This window comes from Cnephaeus nilssonii (genome assembly GCF_951640355.1).
Source record: "Cnephaeus nilssonii genome assembly, chromosome: X".
Classification (NCBI taxonomy): Eukaryota; Metazoa; Chordata; class Mammalia; order Chiroptera; family Vespertilionidae; genus Cnephaeus; species Cnephaeus nilssonii.
Genome location: NC_137071.1, coordinates 26,606,075 through 26,625,775, shown reverse-complemented (window position 1 = coordinate 26,625,775; position 19,701 = coordinate 26,606,075). Strand labels below are relative to the sequence as shown.

Sequence of the window (19,701 nt, the reverse complement as noted above, 5' to 3'; positions counted from 1 at the left end):
CAAAACGGGATAACCATTTTCAATTCCTTGTTTTAATTAAAACATTAATTATAGTTGGCATTCACTATATTAGTTTCAGGTGTACAACATAGTGATTAGACATTTATATAACTTATGAAGTGATCCCCCGATAAGCATAGTACCCCCCTGACACCATACATAGTTAATACAGTATTACTGACTATATTTTCTATGCTGTACTTTAAATCCCTGTGACTATTTTGTAACTGAAAATTTGTACTTTTAATCCCTTTACTTTTTCACCCATTCTCCAAGAGCCCTTATATCTGGCAACAACCAGTTTGTTCTTTGTATGAGTGAGTTTGCTTCTGTTTGGTTGGTGCTTGTTTCTTTATTTATTTTAAATATGCTCTTATTGGTTTTTAGGTAGAGTGGAAGGGAGGGGGAAAGATAAAAACATTGATGAGAGAGAAACATCTATCAGCTGTGTCCTGCATGCCCCCCAGTGGGGATTGAGCCCACAAACTGGGCATGTGCCCTGACCAGAAATTGAACCTGGGATCTCTTGATCCATGGGATGACACTCAATCCATAAGACACACCAGCCAGACTTTTGTTTTGTTTTGTTTTTAGATTCCACATACAAATGAAACCATATGGTATTTGTCTTTCTCTGCCTGACTTATTTTACTTAGCCTAATACCCTCCAGATCCATCTGGCTGGCCAAGATTTTGTTTTGATTTTTTTTATAGCTAAGTAATATCTCAGCACATATGTGTATTACTTCTTCTTTATCCATTTATCTTTTGAGTGGATCACTTAATCCATTTACATTTAAAGTAGGTATGGATGAGTATGCAGATATTGCCATTTTATTGTTTTTTTTATTTTTTTCTCTGCTCCTTTTTTATTCTCTTCCTTTCTACTCTTACATATTGGTGATTTTCTATAATGTTGTGTTTGGATTCCTTCTTCTTTATTTCTTGTGTATCTTTTGTACATTTTTTGTTTTGGTGACCATGTGTTTCATATACATCAAGCTATGTTACTAGCAGGCTATTTAAGTTAATGGTTACTTAAGTCTGAACACATTCTAAAATAACTACTATATTTATTCACCCCATCCACATTTATGATTTTGTCATTATTTTTTCCTTCTTTTGCCTGTGTGTGCTTGTGTGTATCCCTTCATTTACTGTTATAATTACACATGACTTTCCTTTTATGCCTTTTAAGCTTTATACTAGCTTTAGTCTTGGTACACCCACTGCTTTTATTATGCGTTTGCCTTTGTCAGTGAGAATTTTTTTCTCTATGATATTTTCTTATTCTTTTTTTGGTATTTTGTCCTTTTTCTTACAGAAGTCCTTTTACTATTGCTTGTAATACTTGTTTGGTGGGGATGAACTACTTTTGCTTTTTCTTGTCTCAGAAGGACTTTATTTGTCCTTTGATTCTAAATGATAGCTTTGCTGGGTAGAATAATCTTGGTTGTAGGTCTTTGCTTTTCATCACATTGAATATTTCATGCCAATTCCATCTGGCCTGCAAAGTTTCTGTTGACAGTTTAATCAAAGTTCCCTTGAAGGTAACTAACTGCTTTTCTTTTGCTACTTTTATGATTCTCTCTTTGTCTTTAACCTTTGGCATTTTTATTATGATGTGTCTTGGTGTGGGCCTCTTTGAGGTCATCTTGTTTGGGACTCTGAACTTCCTGGATTGCATATCTATTTCCTTCACCAGGTTAGGGAAGTGTTTGGTCATTATTTCTTCAAATAAGTTTTTAATCCCTTGCTCTCTCTCTTCTCCTTCTGGTACTCCTATCATGCAAATGTTCATATATTTGATACTGTAACAGAGGTCCCTTAAACTATCTTTATTTTCTTTTTTTCTTTTTGCTGTTCTGTTGTGTGTTTTCCACTACCTTGTCTTACAAATTGATCCTCTGCTTCACCTAATCTGCTGTTGCTTCCATCTAATGTTTTCTTCATTTCAGTTATTGTAGTCCTCATAACTGACTGGTTATTTTTATGTTTCCTATCTCCTTTTCATATTTGCTATCTCTTTGCTGAAGTTCTCAATTAGATAATTTATTCTTCTCCTAAATTCATTGAGCATTCTTATATCCTATATTTTTAACTCTGTCTCCTTTTTGTTTAGTTTTTTTTTTCCCCCTGGAGTTTTCTTTCTTTTATTTGTGACATGTTTATCTTCCCATTTTGGCTGCCTCCCTGTATTTGTTTATTGCAGATCTTCAATGTCTCATAGTCTAGGCAAAGTGGCCTTATGTAGGTGTTTTGTTGAGACTAGTGGCACAGTCCCCAGTTCACTTGAACTGTGTGCTTTATGGGTGTCCCTTATGTTAGTTATGTGTGCTCACCTGTTATAGATGAACTTTGACTGCTGTTGGCATGTCACTGGGTGGGACTGACCCACAGGCTGATGGCTATGAGGAATGGCTGTGACAAAGCTGTTATGGAGGGGCTGAAGCCATGGAGTATATTCACTTTAATGGGGCTCTGATGCCTGATATGTCCACTCTTTGTGTCCGGCAGTAAGTTGATGGTACTCTTGGTGCAGTCTGAAGCAGGCCCTATATATGTTGGTTCTGAGGTCTCTTTGGAGGTACTCCAGTGCAGGCCAATTTCAGCAGCTGCCTGTGTCTGGTGCAGAGCCACCTGGTAGAAACTCAAAATGATCTGCGGTTGATAGCTGCCTGTAGTGGACTTGGGGGTGCCTGGGCATTGTTGTGCTATGAACTCAGGCCAGCTGCCACTATTACTGGGTTTTGGGTCATTTGCAAGAAGTACAGGGTTCCCTGAGACCAGCTGGTGTTTGTTTATGGTTTGTAGATTCTTGAGAGATTTTAGGAAAGTGTGCAGTTCAGGCCCAGGCAAGCAGCTTCTGTGGTTAGCCTCTAAAAGAAGTTCACACTCACCAAAACCGGTTTGGCTCAGTGGATTGAACATCGGCCTGCAGACTGAAAGGTCCCAGGTTCTATTCCGGTCAAGGGCATGTACGTTGGTTGCGGGCACATCCCCGGTAGAGGGTGTGCAGGAAGCAGCTGGTCGATGTTTCTCTCTCATCGATGTTTCTAGCTTTCTAGCCATCTCCCTTCCTCTCTGTAAAAAAAAAAAAAAATCAATAAAATATATTTTTAAAAGAAGTTCACACTCGATGTGAACTGGGTGGATCTGATTCTCAGAGAATCACCAGGGTGAGGTGAGAGAGGTGTTAGCCAGGTTAATGGGAATACAGATTTGTGGCCCACCTGTGCCTGTAGGCTTGGTGTGGTCAAGGCTTAGCAAAGAACAATAGTGTCTGTCAGCATTTTAGTTAGGGAGAGCTGCCCCTCCAGCCTTCTATCTGAAGCCAGACAATTCATTTGCTCTTGGAGTATCGAGATAAAGCTCTAACCAATTGAACTATCCATCCAAGACCAATATTTACCTTTTATATAACTAAATAGATATATATAGATGTTAATATGCGAAGTTAAAAAGCAATATTTTGAAATTCAGATTTTATATAAGTAGTCTTATGTTTTTGTACGTTATATTAGATTTCTTATAACTAACTGGTTAATGTTTCATTTAAATCTCAGTTGTACTTCAGTTACTTGGAAATATATGTGTTATAAATCCAAAGTTTTGGCTATTTGGAAAGGAAGAAGAATTTATACTTGCTCATTTATACATTTATAAAGTACATGGAATTTCACTGTAGATTTGGCTTACCTGCCATGTTTTTTAATTTACTTACAACATCTATTTGCTCAATTTTTAGTGTATACACTATTGTCTCTCATGATGACTTAGGTTCAATTCTCACTTTTAAAATATCATCCTTTGTCATATATTTTCTCCCATATTCTCCAGCTATTCATATCATTTGCAATTTTTATGAATATATACTTGATAGTCTAAAATTAATTTCAACTGGAAATGTTTTTGTCAATACTGGGAAATAAACTTGATGATAAAATATAACTGGGACATTTAAAATATTTCTGTAAAAGAAGAAGAGAAGATGAAATATTAAAATACTTGTTTGAATAGGTCTTTTAGGAACCCTACCACATAAAGACACATAATAATCCTATGTGGAAATTTCCTTCAAATATCCCATGACTTTTTAATTGAATATCTATGATTTAGACTTGAGTAATCGACCTGTGTAATATTTTGTCTTCTCTACATTTAACCAAATGTTCCTGAAAACCAGAAGAGCATCCCTAGGCAAATATTATTCTGTGTAAGTTTTTTAAAACAAAAATCAGCAAGAATAAGGCAAGATATGGGGAGAAATGTTTTTAACGTAGTGTCCTAAATACCTGTAAAATACTTAATCCTATTTATCTCAAGATTATCTATAAAGAATAAACTATTTTGAAAATCATCCTATGCTGTCTGTCCCATTAACCATAAATTCTTGAGATTTATTCAAGACATAGTTTCTGACTGACATTGCTATTAAATAAACTGTGGTCCTTATGATTTGAGATGGTGCATAATACCCACCTATCATCTTTTCTCTAAAAAAGCTGTGCAAGTCAATTGCTGAATGAACAGGAAGATACAGTATCAGTTGTCCCTGGGCAGATTATACAATATGTTGCCTTAGTAATTTTACCATGAATTGTTGCATTATAATCATTCTGATAGTTCAATAACATTTTTAAAAAATGAAAATGCTTGGAGTATGATAATGTAGGCATGCATTAAATACTTACAATACTTTCTTTATTTATTTCATTATAAATAAAGAAATTACAGCCTTAGTCGGTTTTGCTGAGTGGATAGAGCATCAGCCTGTGGACTGAAGGGTCCCAGGTTCGATTCCGGCCAAGGGCACATGCCTGGGTTGCAGGCTCGATCCCCAGTAGGGAGCATGCAAGAGGCAACTGATCAATGATTCCCTCATCATTAATGTTTCTCTCTCTCCCTTTCCCTTCCTCTCTGAAATCAATAAAGAAATATAGTTAAAAAATAATAAATAAATAAATAAATAAATAAATAAATAAATAAATTACAATGCAGTTGGAAGGTAGATATGAGGAGAAATCTTATTCTATTTGCTAAGACTCTAGTAGCTAAAATATAAAATGTTCCAATAAAATGGTCAAAAGATAAAAAATGCTTTTATTAGTCACATTTTAACCACAATTTTAATATTAATAAATATTTTAAATGAAAATGTACTTATGTCAATCTTTGATATATATATAACTATGGAGCTTTCTCATGACTAGATTTTATGGGGAAAATGCAGCAAAATTAAAATATTTCTTTTATTCACTGATTGTATTATATAAGTTGTGAAAATTAAATCAACTCTGATTAGTAGGGGAGATATAGGCAAATTTGTTAAAGGATGATTTTTCAAACTTATTCTATTACAAGTATCCATAGAATTAAAGTGGTTGAATTTTATTTAGGCCTTCAATTATTGCAATGTACCATTTCCCTTCCTCTACTTCCACCCTTTGACAATAAAAGTAATATGATTCCAGGCATGGCTAGTGTGGCTCAGCAGTTGTAAAATACAGAAAATATACAGTTAACATTTTATACATAAATACAGTTTTCCCTTTGAAACTGGAATGCCAAACATATTGTAAATCCTGAGTCTCAAATGTGTTTTAATCTGGGCCTTCTCTCTTCAGACATTTAAATTTTGATTTCTTCCAGAGAACAGTTACAAAGTTCTTTTACTATTTCCTCCACTATGACTTCTGTTTGTGATTTAGATGAACTGTGAAAGAGCTAGGGTGCAGGACAAAGGAGTGGCAGCAATGCAAGAGGGTAAGAAATACCACTACACAATCTTTTGACATGCAAGCAATAAATAAATACATACATGCATGCATGCATACATACATACATGCAAACATGACATAACATAACATAACATAACATAACATAACATAACATAACATAGAGAAAGGATATCCTAATCTGCCCTATGCTTTTCAAAGACAAGTCGATTTGAGGGAGATCTCCAATTCTGGGTAGCTGTCAGTTTTCAGTACAGAGGACACTTAACCTTTTTGATAGACATCTCCTTTTTAGAGGCTAGTGTGACATAAGAACAATGGGTCTATCTACACTAATAAAAGAGAAAGATGCAAATTGACCATACCTCCGTGATGCCCACCAGCCAATCAGGAGTGAGTATGCAAATTAATCCATTAAAAGATGACTGGTTGATTTGCATACACAGGCAGGGAGCGAAGACTGAAGGCTCTGGCCCGAGCAAAGACTGAAGACTGAAGACTGAAGAGGCTTGGCTTCTCCGCTGTTGCCGGAGTGGAGAAGTCAAGCCTTGCTGCAGCCAGAGTGGAGACGCTTAGCCTCAAGGCTTGGCTTCTCTGCTGTGACCGGAGCGAAGGACTGGGTTCCGGGTGCCAGAGGAAAACCGGTGTCGGCAGCTAGGGGAAGGAAGGCCTATTGCATGAATCTTCATGCAACGGGCCTCTAGTCTTTTAATAAAGGTGAAATGTTTAAGATCTGTTAAGCAGGGGCTGTTATACATGATGTTTTGTGACCATTTTTCCTCTCTAAAATGATTTGCTAATCTATTAATTTGGAAACTCAAGCTTCTCATTAGAATACTGAACTTTATAGTGGTCATTTTCTTTAAAAAATCTACCAGTAAAGTCTTTTGATAGATGATGAGAGGCTGTCACTTAGAAAGCTCTTCTTGCATTTTTTTCAAAACATTTCAAGATGCACATACTTATAGACAGCTTGCACCTGCTAAGAGAAGTGGCACATTGAGACAATTATTAGGATAATTTAAGAAATAAAAACATAATACCCTAAACTTTCACAGTGATAATCTGTAAGTATTTACAAAAGTTAATTTGAGGGAGGGCACCTATTATCTAGATAAGTGCTTAATAAATTCAGTAGTATAGTTCATCCCCAGCATCTCAAACAATGACCCACATTGTGTGCTTAAGCCTATTTAAATTATTGCTATAGTTTGGAGAATCACTTAATTAACATAACTTAAAATAAAAGAACTCTTGTTTGTTCTACCATTTTAATAATTCAAAAGCAGCATAGAAAAAATAGAATTTTGAAGTTAGATAAAGCCTGGTTCAAAGCACTTCCTTCTTATTTATTCACTGTGTGATCTTGCCTGAGCTAATCAATCTCTTCCACTCTCACTTTCCTCCTCTGTATAATTGGCATAATAGTCCCTGCATTTTCATAGAGTAGTTTTGATGATTGAGATAACATATTAAATGAGATAATGTGTATAACATTATCTTATCTGAATGGTGCTTGAAATATACTAGTAGGTATTCAATAATAGTTATTTTCTTTCCTCTTACATTAGCTTTGTCCAATACTGAACTACAAAGTAGTAAGTAGTTGTAGTTCATGGGAAATGTACATTAAAAATAGTGCAGTTTAAAATTAAGAAGACCCTTTGCTATTTAAAATTGTGTAGTGATTTTAATGATGACTTTCTTTGAAGAGCATTTTATAGGAAAATTTTGTTTTTTGACCTCCCTTTTACATTTTTAAAAAATATGCCATAGACATTATATGATAGATATACTTATAGATTAAGAAAAGCTGTTTACAACTACTATTGCAATACCAGCTAAGAGAGTAAGAATATGTTTCACCTAACTTTGCTAAATACCAAAGTAATACAGAGCTATTAGATCCTCAAGAAGAAAGCCAATTCATTTCAAGTCATGATATCCCCTAAAACTAAAGTATTATATATAAAAGCTAAACAATGCCAAATGGATTTGGCTGAAATCAAAAGCCAAACCTATTTCTTTTCTTTCATCTTCAACGTTCCATTTCCTAGGAGTATGACCTTAGTCAAACATCTATTAAAGTCAGCTTTTGATCTCAACCCCCTTTTGGGGTTAAAAAAAAAGTCAATCCTTAAATTTTTCTTCTAGACACAATCACTCTATTGTGTTTTAAGGTTCTGGTAGTGTGTGAGTAAATAGGATTCTCTGATATATGTGATAGAAGACTGGTTAAATGAGACCATCATTTTTTGTGTCACAGACAAGCATCAAAAGGAAGCATTCTTCAGAAGCTATTAACTGGAAAAAAATCCTTCCAGGTTAGTGGAAACATGTTAACTGGTCAGTCTGCTGCCTTTTAGGTCCTTTGATGAAAGTACCTGGTAATTTTATAACAGGTAGCTGCTCATTTGTAATGTAATTTTATCTTCACCAGTCATAACTATTCTATGATTACTCAGGGACAAACCTGTTTTACTCCATTTATTTTTTAAAAATTTAAAACTTTGTTTTAAAAATATCTTGAAACCACTAGGAAGGATTATACATTTTTATTATTTCTTATATGTTAAACTAGAGGCCCGATGCACAAAATTTGTGCATGGGGGGCAGCTGTGTCCCTCAGCCCAGCCTGAACCCTCTCCAATCTGGGACCGCTCAGGGGATGTCTGACTGCCTGTGGGATTGGGCCTAAACTAGCAGTCGAACATCCCTCTTACAATCCGGGACTGCTGGGTCCCAACCACTTGCCTGCATGCCTGCCTGATTGCTCCTAACTACTTCTGCCCGCCAGCCTGATCAACCCCTAACCACTCCCCTGCCTGCCTGATCGCCCCCCAACTGCCTTCCCTGCTGGCCCAGTTTCCCCCAACTGCCCTCCCCTGCAGGCCTGGTCCCCCCAACCGCCCTTTCCTGCCAACCTGGCCACCCACAACTGCCCTCCCCTACTGGCCTGATCGCCCACAACTGCCCTCCCCTGCCAGCCATCTTGTGGTGGCCATCTTGTGACCACATGGGGGCTGCCATCTTGTGTGAGGGTGTGATGGTCAATTTGCATATTACCTCTTTATTGTATAGGATACATTATAGGGAAATTATCATGATGTATTAAACACACAAGAAACATGACAAAACATGATTATTAGTTGAATTAAAAAGAAAATGGTATTTGATATCTGTGTATGTATAGGTATGTGACTACTGTTTACCCATATGTATGACTATATTTTAAGTATTGAAAATCTTTATATCTCACTTTATAAATATTCTATAAAATGGTAAATTCATTATAACACATTTATTACGTACTGTATACCTGCAAGACAACATTTTAGATCCTGTTATGAGAATAAAAATGAATAAGACATAGTTGGTACTCTATAGAAGCTTTCAGAGCCTTCATTTTAAGTGGGAAACTGAGACCTACTTATAGACATAATCATAGGAAAAGTGCAGAAAGTGATAAATATGTTCATATAAACATATCTAAGTGGAGTATTGGGGAAATTTTAAAAAAGATAATTATTTCCAGTTGTGAGAATTAAAGAAGGCCTTTGGGAGTTGATGGCATTTAAGGTGTGCTTTAAAGATTGGTTAGGCTGCAATTGGTAAGACAGGGATAAAAGCATTCCAGGCAAAAGGGACAGTCTGCAAAGGTGTGAAGATGAACTAGTACTGAGTGTGCCTGTGTAACAAAATATTCAGTCTGGTTAGAGTAGTAGGGATATGATGGAAAAGAGTAGGAGCTCTGCCTCTAAAGATGGGTGGGTGTAGATTGTGGGAGTTTATAAATATCAGATTTAGAGTTCTGGACTTTATTCTATAGGCAGTGGTGAACCACTAACCATATTTGTGTGAGTGAGGAATGTGAAAATACTGCTTTTTACCAAAATATCCCTGATAACAGAGAATGGGATAGACTGAAGAGGGACAGAATTAGGGGCAGGAAGATCACTTAGGAAGTCCTTCAAGTAGAATAGCTGAGAAGGAAGAACCTCTTAAAAAGTGATTGTGAAATTCTTAGTTCATTTTACAGAGTCAAGATATCCATTTTAGATTCATAATGTATGACTCTGAAGTAATACAATTTAAAATCTGCTATGGAAAATTGCTGTTGTATTCAAAATTACTGGTAGAGGAATTCAAACTAAAAAGTAAAATTCACTTTATCTATGTATAATCTGATTATTTCATATGGAACTTTCTTTTTTATTTTAAGCTACCCCCTTTATGTATTTTTATTTAATAGATCCAGACATAGAACAGATTGAGGAATCTTAGAGGGAAGGCAGGGGTATGTGTGTGTGTGTGTGGGGGGATATGCAAGGAATTTATATGCATATATATATGCATAGCCCATGGACACAGACAATAGTGTGGTGAAGGCCTGGGGGGATGAGGGATGGAGGGGTGGGGGGTCAAGGGGTAAAAGGGGGGGCATCTGTAATACTTTCAACAATAAAGATATATTTTTTTTAAATCACATGGAACTTTCTAAAATTCCTGTGCTCCCGAGTAAAATGCCACCAGCCAGAGCAAACATTTGATTTAAAATGCATCAATCCTACCTGAGATACATGGCAATTATTTAAAAAATAGCACCTATAACAAAACTAAGATCCAGTGTTCTTTTCTTTAAAAAATAGAGTAATAACTGGTTAAGAGGAAGTTGAATTTGACAGAGTTGAAGAAGTTTTATTACCAGTATCACCAACATGAGGAATGGTGATATGTATCACCTTGAAATTATACCTTTGAATTGGGAAAGACCATGATTTATGCCAATCTTTTTGTGCAAATACTATAGTCTTTATGAAAACACAGCCTTCCTGCAATATCAAAGTCCTAGCAGAATAACAAAGGGAAAGGAACAAAACGATTGAAATGAAAGGGAATAATCAGGACATAGTTTGTTGAACTAGAATCTGAGATAATGTTTCTGTTCTCATTTTATTGGTTTTGTACATACTATCTTATTCACATAAACAATAGCCATTGAAATTTACAAAGCCACAAAAGATCTATTTCCTTGAGTCATCATTAAGATGGTGTAGTGTTCCTAACATTGTGCTGGGCTATTCCATCCTCATCTATGTCACAGCTGCTTGTGTTTGTTTATCTCTAGCTATGACAGTTTTGAGATCACACATATTATGATCAAAATATTTGTAATTCTTAGTGAAAAAAAGATTAAGAAATATATAATTGTCTTTGTGGCTCCTGTTTCATTTGATCCATTTGAGTTAGTGTGCCCCTTTAGCAACCTCAACCTACTGGTTGCAAGTAGAAAAAAATGTTATGTATCCCTTTATGAATTTATTGTTATTAGGACTGTGACAGAATTCAGGAAACCAGAAAGAATATGCCATCTTATAAACCATCCATTAGCCCCCAGCTCCATGCAGAATTTTTTTTATTTTGTGTGTGTGCATGTGTGTGTGCATGTGTGTGTGTGTGTGTTTATCTCCTCTATTAATAATATGGCCTAATTATTTAATTAAGAATTATTTTTATATTATCCAAGCACTAACTTGTATATATCAGATAGTAACACGGGCATGCTGGATAAGGTCAAAATTCTCCTGTTCTATTCTACTGGGCCATAATAAAATACTTGATGCCTATAGTTCAAACATGTCAACTTAGTATCATAACTGAGGATACATTTTTCACCACAATTTTAGGAGAAAACCATGCCCATTAGATTTTTTTTTTAGTATTGTATATCAGTATGTTATAATTCCCTAAACTCTGTCCATCCTGGTAGTGATACTTCTCTCAAAGAAAGATTATTTAACTAAAACAGCATGTGATGTAAAAGAATTATTGGCTATGCCACTCTGGCAGCAAGGTTTTTCTGGTCCTAGAAATTTAGTATATTTTTAATACGAAAATGACACCAACAAACTTTAGTTACATTTGATTATTAAAAATGCAATAGACTGGTGAGTTTAAAAAATGATGAAAGTGTTATCACACTGTATTTTATGAGGAAAGTAATGTAAGCTTTGAAAAATAATCTTGCCGATACCTTGTCTGTTGAAGATTCAAGGATAAGAGCCATGTTCTCATAATATTTATTTACTCTCCCCATAACTTATATAATAAATATTCATGTTGCTGGTTGTTTCAGGTATCTTTAAGTGATTATACATACAGATAGCTAATAGAGACATAGTTATCACTATTCATATCTCAAAGCATATAGTTTAATATAGTAATTAGCAGTGGGCATAATTAAGACTTTCTACCTTATCTCTTGTTTTCTGAAGGTTTAGAATTAATCTCTTAAAAGTTTTAGATTTAATAGAATAAGCAGTCCCATTTCCTTAAATATTATACAAATGGAAACCTCTGATAAGTGGCCATAAGTTAATTCCTACTTTCATATCAATACAAGTACTGCTAACTTCATGTGCTTCTTAAACTGAAAAGACAAGCTCTGTTGCAAAATTTTTCACATAATTATGTTCAATATAACATATTGGTTTCCTTTCTAAAACAGATGCTTGATGAATACTGTAAGCATAAGCAGTTGATAAAGAATGACACCATCACAGTGAAAGAGCATAACAAAGACAGAACTATTGGTACCATCAGTGTTTTGGTGAACCATCTCTGTCTTTGCCCAGTTCTTACATTTGTTGTTATATCTTGGCAGGAAGTTCAGGCAGAATGTGATTGTGAAGATAATGCATAACATACCTGCTACTAGAAAGTCATGCACAATTACTAGTATTGGGGAGGTAGCATTTTTTCTTCACCCTGGTGGCATCCATTCACAGCATCCATTTGGTTATTCTATAGTCATTCCCTGGGCACCACCCACCCACTATTGTGACAGACACCAATGAAAGCAAAATTTAAGAGTAATACATGTGTATCCTTATTCCCCCATTGCCCCCCACACTCCCTGCTCGGGCCTTCACCCCCCTAGTGTCTATGTCCATTGGTTATGCTTATATGCAAGCATACAAGTCCTTTGGTTAATCTTTTCCCCTTCCCTCCACCCTCCCTTGCCTTCCCTCTGAGGTTTATGTAATACCTTAATCAATAAAGAAAAAAAAAAAGACAGAAACATAAATGTGAGAGAAACACATTGATTGGTTGCTTCCTGCATATGCCCCGACCAGGGTCCAGGCCAGGGAGGACCTTTCAACCCAGGTATGTGCCCTTGACCAGAATCGAACCCTTGACCAGAATCGAACACGAGACCCTTTGGTTCACAGGCTGATGCTCTATCCACTGAGCTAAACAGCTAGGGCTTTATTTATTCATTACATTGATAGGGGTGACAATGGTCACCATGAATATATAGGTTTTGTGTATGGATTTCTATGTTACAAGATCTGTTATATTGCACTGTGCCTCATTTCTTTTTAGTGCTAAATAATATTCCATTGTTTGGATGTACTACGGTTTATTTATTTATTCACCTACTGAAGGATATCTTGATTGCTTCCTTGAACCTCATTTTAAAGAAAATAAAATTGATTCTGAGAGGAGATAAAATGATTAAAACAGGAATATAATTAGCTATAAATAAATCAGTTTTTAATATCTAGTCCTTCTGATTCCTCGTGCAATATTTTTCCAAAACAATTTGGACCAAACACTCTCCTTACAATTTTCTGAGATTCTTCCTGATATTATATACTACTAGAGGCCCAGTGCACGAAATTCGTGCATGGGGGGGGGTGTCCCTCAGTCCAGTCTGCACCTCTCACAATCCAGGACTGCTGGCTCCCAACTGCTCGCCTGCCTGCCTTCCTGATTGCCCCTAACCGCTTCTTCCTGCCAGCCTGATCACCCCCTAACCACTCCCATGCCAGCCTCATTGATGCCTAACTGCTCCCCTGCCAGCCTGATTGCCCCTAACTGCCCTCCCCTGCAGGCCTGGTCACCCCTAACTGCCATCTCCTGCAGGCTTGGTCCCCCCAACTTGCTCTCCCCTGCAGGCCTGGTTCCTCCCCAACTGCCCTTTCCTGCAGGCCTGGTCACCCCCAACTTCCCTCCTCTGCCGGCCTGGTCACCATAACTGCCCTCCCCTGAAGGCTTGATTGCCCCCAACTGCCCTCCCTTGCAGGCCTAGTCCCTCCCAACTGCCCTCCCTTGCTGACCTGATCACCCACAACTGCCCTCCCTTGCAGGCCTGGTCCCTCCCAACTGCCCTCTCCTGCTGGCCATCTTGTGGCAGCCATCTTGTGTCCATATGGGGGCAGCCATCTTGTGTGTTGGAGTGATGGTCAATTTGCATATTACTCTTTTATTAGATAGGATAGAGGCCTGGTGCACAGGTGGGGGCCAGCTGGTTTGCCCTGAAGGGTGTCCCGGATCAGGGTGGGGGGGTTCCCTTGGGGCATGGGGCAGCCTGGGCGAGCGTCCTGTGGTGGTTTGCAGACCGGCCACGCCCCCTGGCAACCCAAGCAGAGGCCTTGGTATCTGGGATTTATTTATCTTCTATAATTGAAACTTTGTAGCCTTAAGCAGAGGCCAGGGCCAGCCAGGGCTTGCGGGAAGCTTGGCTTCCTCCATTGCTGGGGAAACCCAAGCCTCCTGCTCACTCCGTGGCCACTGCCATCCTGTTTGTGTTAATTTGCATACTCACTCCTGATTGGCTGGTGGGCGTGGCTTGTGAGTATAGTGGAGGTACATTCAATTTGCATGTTTCTCTTATTAGTGTAGATTAGAGGTGGACTTACCTTTGCTTATGCTGTGTAGCATAGGCCTGATAAAGAAACATATAAAGCTTTCTATTACATTAAGTTGTCCTAATTTTAAAAGGGATAATTCTGGTTTTAGGTATAACAGCTGCAGCAATGGCTGAGGCAATGAAGCTACAGAAGATGAAGCTTATAGCTGTGAACACTCTTCAGGGAAATGGAAGTCAAAATGGGGCAGAATCAGAACCTGATGATCTTAATTATAATACAGGTAAGTGTCTTCAGATATCCAAGGCAGGTGACTCATTGATTTATTCTACGATGGGAGAGAGGAGGGCTGAGGGGAGCAGGGCAATAATATGTACACTTCAATTTTAAGCAGTTACTAATGAAGTATGCTTAATCCTATCTCTAACTTGTACATTGAAACTAGAAAACCATTACAGGTCAGAATCCCATTTGAGGAAGCACTGAATTATGTCCATTGTTTTGTTGTAGAGGAATTAAATACTAATTTTTGTCTTGCTAGCTATTTCATCTTTTGCCTGCTAAAAGCTGCCTCCTTTGGCTTCATATCAGGCTTTTTTACTTCAACTTTCTCTAAGTAATTTACCACTGAATGGTAGTTCTGAGAATTCACCTTGGGTGGGCTGCAGTTTCTTTAGTTGGTGTACCACCTCCTTAGCTAAGTGAAGGCGCTGGCAGACTCCTGGTATTGTCAGCAGTGGCTAAAGAAAAGAGGAAGAACAAAGAGTCAGCAAGGAGAAAAAAAAAGATGTAAGGAAGAGAAAGATGCCTGTGGATTGAAATATCCCCTTCCTTTTCGTACTAGTTTTCTCTCCTTTACCTGTGATAATTATTCCTTATCTTTGATCACAAGACCACCCCTCACATCTCTTTTGGAATTAGGTGGGATTATAACTCTCAACATTTATGAATGTCTAAATAAATAAATAAATAAATACAGCTTAATTTTAGTGGGGAGTAAAAGGGGCAACAAAAGATGGTCTGAGAGGCCATAGGTTTCCAACCTAACATTTCAGGCAAATTCAATATAATATGATAGGCAGATTGGTAGCAGCCTCTTCTCTCTTCTTTTAGACTCCTAGATGTTCAAGTATTGTGGGTCCTTATCTTGGAGGAAAAAGCAAAGGGGAAATTCTTGAATTAAATCAGTATGATAAAGTTAGTCTGAATTTAATGCAGTGTAGCTCTCCTCATCCTCCTCATCTAAAATTGAAAAGTTCATGGTGATTTATGAAAATTAGTCTTTAATCAATGCTCACAGTAGGTAATAATGGAAAAATTCATACTTTTGTGGATTCATCTAACTAGAAGCAAAACATAGATAAGATTAAAATTAACATTAAGCAAAAGAATAATAATAGTAAGAAATTACCTGTTACTATGTATTAAGTATCTCCCATGATTTTTCCTTTAGTTTAATTTTTAAAATGTAGATATTATTGACATATAACATTGTATAAGTTTAAGGTGCACAATGTGTTGATTTGATACACTTATATATTGTAATATTATAATATTATTACCACCATAGCGTTATCTAACATCTTCACAATATCACATCATTGTTTCTTTTTTTGTGAACATTTAAGATCTAGTCTCTTAATCACTTTTAGTATATAATAAAGGTATTGTTAACTATAATCACAATACCATGTATTAGATATTGAGAACTTATTCATCTTCTACCTCCTGTGTTAACTCAGTTAATTCTTACCATATTCCCAGGTGGGGAGAGCATTTTCAATACTCACATTTTGCAAATCAGGAAACAGAGACACAAAGTTAGTAATTAGCAGAGATGTTTCAATCCCATGTCTGGTTAAGTGCAAAGTATTTGCCCTTTCCATGTTCTTCCTTCTCTTCAGCACTGTTTTGTAACACAATTTTAATTTTATCAACCCTCTTGAATAAAAGTTGTTTTTATGATGAAGATACAGTGGTGAACTGATGATCAGTTTCCACAACTTAACATCTCTTAACTCATACTGGGTTCAAATCTTGGTGTCTTGGAAGTAACCAACAGTTGACAGGAATTCTCTTGTAAATAAAAATATTTTTGTACCAATAAATATTAGTGTGAGCTTAAGAAGTAACTCTGTCGTTATTTTCTCAGATATACCAGTTTCTGAAAAAGACTTTGTACAAATATGTGTGTTGTTACTTTATAATAAGACAGCATTAAACATTTTGAGATCTATACTGGTGACCTAATTTCTAGCATAGTAAATATTTAATTTTCTTAGCTACATATAATCTGGCTTAACACAAGATATCCATCATTGTGATAAAAGAAAGTATTAGGTTTCCATATGTGTATAATGTTATACTTGATGTTACAGAAATGGAATTAGAGTAGTAACTGTGATCATGCAAAAATTACAGTTTATCCTTGTCTTGATGTAATGAAGGTAAGCAGATATAAAATAATGATGATAACAATAATACTAATAATAAATAGATGAAGTCTGTGAGGTTTTTATTGTTTATAAATGAACACTGCTACCATGACCACACCTGTAAACCAGGTTCTGTTACCAATAGGGATTTTCTAAGCTATAACTTTATCTTGTGAGGGAAGAGGAGAGCAAGTAGACCTTAGCAGCAGCCTTTGCCACTGAGGACGCCAGCAGCCCTCATGGCCACCATGGGTACCCAGAGACTCGCCTACTAAATGTCCTCAGAGTCTTTGGCAATGGTTACTTCAGCTTATGGAGCAGTTCAAAGGCAACAATTCTGTTTCTTCCCCAGCCCCTAGATATGGGGTTTCCACTGTAACAGCTAGAGCCAGAGCCACTGCACCCCACCAGCCAACGTACTAGTACTTATACCCACCCACAGATGGAGATATTTCCCCACTGATGTAAGTCCATAAAGGGTGAAATAGCTGCCTGCTGCTTCAAATGTGCAGACAGTAATGCAAGGCTATGGGACATGACAAGTCAAGAAAAATATTTCCACCAAATGAACACTATAATTGACCCCAAATAAATAGAGATCTATAAATTTCCTGACAAATAATTCAAATAATTGTTTTAAGGAAACTCAGAAAACTACAAGAGAACACAAATAATTCAATGAAATCAGGAAAATAGTACATGAACAAATGAGAAGTTTCACAAAAAGATAGAAATCATAAAAAAGAACCAAGAAGAAATTTTGGAGCTGAAGTATAGAGACAAAAATCAAAAGCACAGTAGAGAGCTTCAATAACAACTCATTTAATCAGAAGGAAGAATCTACAAATTGAATATAGGTCATTTGAAATATTCTAGTCAGAGGAGAAAGAATGGAAAAGTAGAAAGAACACTTTGAAGATATATAGGATACCCTCAAAGGAACAGTATATGCATTTGGGGAAACCCAGAAAGAGAAGAGAGAGAAAAGGAGAAAAAAAACTCATTTAAATAAATAATGGTTGAAAGTTTCTGAAATCTAGGGAGAAAAATTGACATCAACATTAATAAAGTTCAAAAATGTCCAAATAGAATCAACCCAAATAAGACTACAACGAGAAACATTACAGTAATATATTGTTTAAATACAGAGCTAGGTTTTGAGAATTGCATCCTTAAGTGATTTTTTTCGTTGTGCAAATAACTTAGCACAAACCTAGATAATGTAGCCTACTACAACTAGGCTATATGGTATAGCCTATTGCTTCTAGGTTACAAACCTGTGCAGCATGTTACTTTACAGAATACTGTAGACAGTTGTTATACAATGATATTTATGTATCTAAACAAACATATCTAAACATAGAAAATGTACAGTAAAAATACAGTTTAACAGATAAAAATGGTACACCTGTTTAGGGCACTTACCATGAGTGAAGCTTGCAGGACTAGAAGATGCTTTAGATGAGTCAGTAAGTGAGTGATGAATGAACATGAAAACCTAAGATATTACTGTATTGTGATGCATTGTCCTACGGCATTACAAAGGCTATGATGTCACTGGATGATAGTTTTTCAGCTCTGTTATTAATTATGGGACCACAGTCATATGTATATGTAGTCCATAATTGACTGACATATCATTATGTGGCACATGACTGTATAATTAAATTGTCAAAAGTCAATGACAGAGAGAAATTTGAAAGCAACATGATAAAAGTGATTTGTTACATATGAAGAAGCCATCATATGACTACAAGCATATTTCTCAGCAGTAGATTTGCAGAATAGGGTATACTGGAACAAGATATTTAAAGATTTGGCAAAAGCAAACTGATGTAGCATAAATCTTATTGGCAAATGTAAATATATAGACAAATACAGATTAATGCAATGCAATGTGGTGCATAAATTACTTTTAACCTTAATACAAAACTTGAGGTAAAATATTATTAATTGATACTAAGTATGAAAAGAAGAAAACTCTGAATACAGTAATACAAAATGAGTGGGGGAGAGTAAAAGTGTAGTTTTTGTATGCAATAGAAGTTAAGTTATAAGCTTAAAATTAAGGTTTAAAGTATATGTTTTGTATAAGTCTTAAGTGAAATAACAAGTAAAAAACTATGATAGATACACAAAAGAAGAAGGAAAGCAAATTTGTACCGAATATAAACCAATAAAAAAGGAAGACAGCAAAAAAAGGAAAGAGGGGCAAATTAACTTCAAAATAGAAAACAATTCACAAAATGGCAACAATATATCTTTACTTATCATTAGTTCCTTTAAGTATAAGTAAATTAAAGTCACTAATGAAAATGCACTGAGTGGCTGGTGTGGCTTAGTTGGTTGAGCATTGTCCCATTACACCAAAAGGTTTCCATTTCCATTACCAGTCAGGCCACAGACAACAGCTGAAGTCATGGAGAGATATCTCAACTGTTGGGAGTGCCACTGAGAACTCTGGGACCTAATCCCCAAGTTGGGCCCCCCAGCAAAGAGCACCAAAACTGAGGAGGGTACCCACATAACATCTGACTGCAAAAAGCAGTGGGGTGCTGTCTGCCAGGGAGTAACAGCTGAAAATTCAGGCACCCTCTTAAAAGGCCAGCTCACAAAATTCCCTGTGGAGCCACCCACCCTGTGCTCTGACAGAGGGAGGGTGAAGTGGACTGGAGCTGTGAGAACAGAAGCCAGGACCGGGGACTTGAGAGATAGAGCTCAGAAGGCAGACACAGACACCCCAAGTAAAATATATAGTTGTCTAATCACTATGCTATACACCTGAAACTATTACAAAATAATATTGAATGCAAAATGTAATTGAAACATAAAATTAAATAAATAAACATTCATTTATAATTAATTTTCTGAATA

The 19,701-nt window shown here is 36.5% G+C and overlaps 1 protein-coding gene across 1 annotated transcript in view; it reads left to right on the top strand.

Annotated features, from left to right (window-relative positions):
- DACH2 (dachshund family transcription factor 2) overlaps window positions 1-19,701 on the top strand; it is a gene marked incomplete at both ends in the record, with an annotated part of 865,383 nt that overhangs the window by 538,081 nt on the left and 307,601 nt on the right. The window contains one exon of the mRNA XM_079765880.1: window positions 14,544-14,675. Coding sequence (XP_079622006.1) covers window positions 14,544-14,675 — 132 coding nt within the window. The remainder of the gene's footprint in view (window positions 1-14,543; window positions 14,676-19,701) is intronic.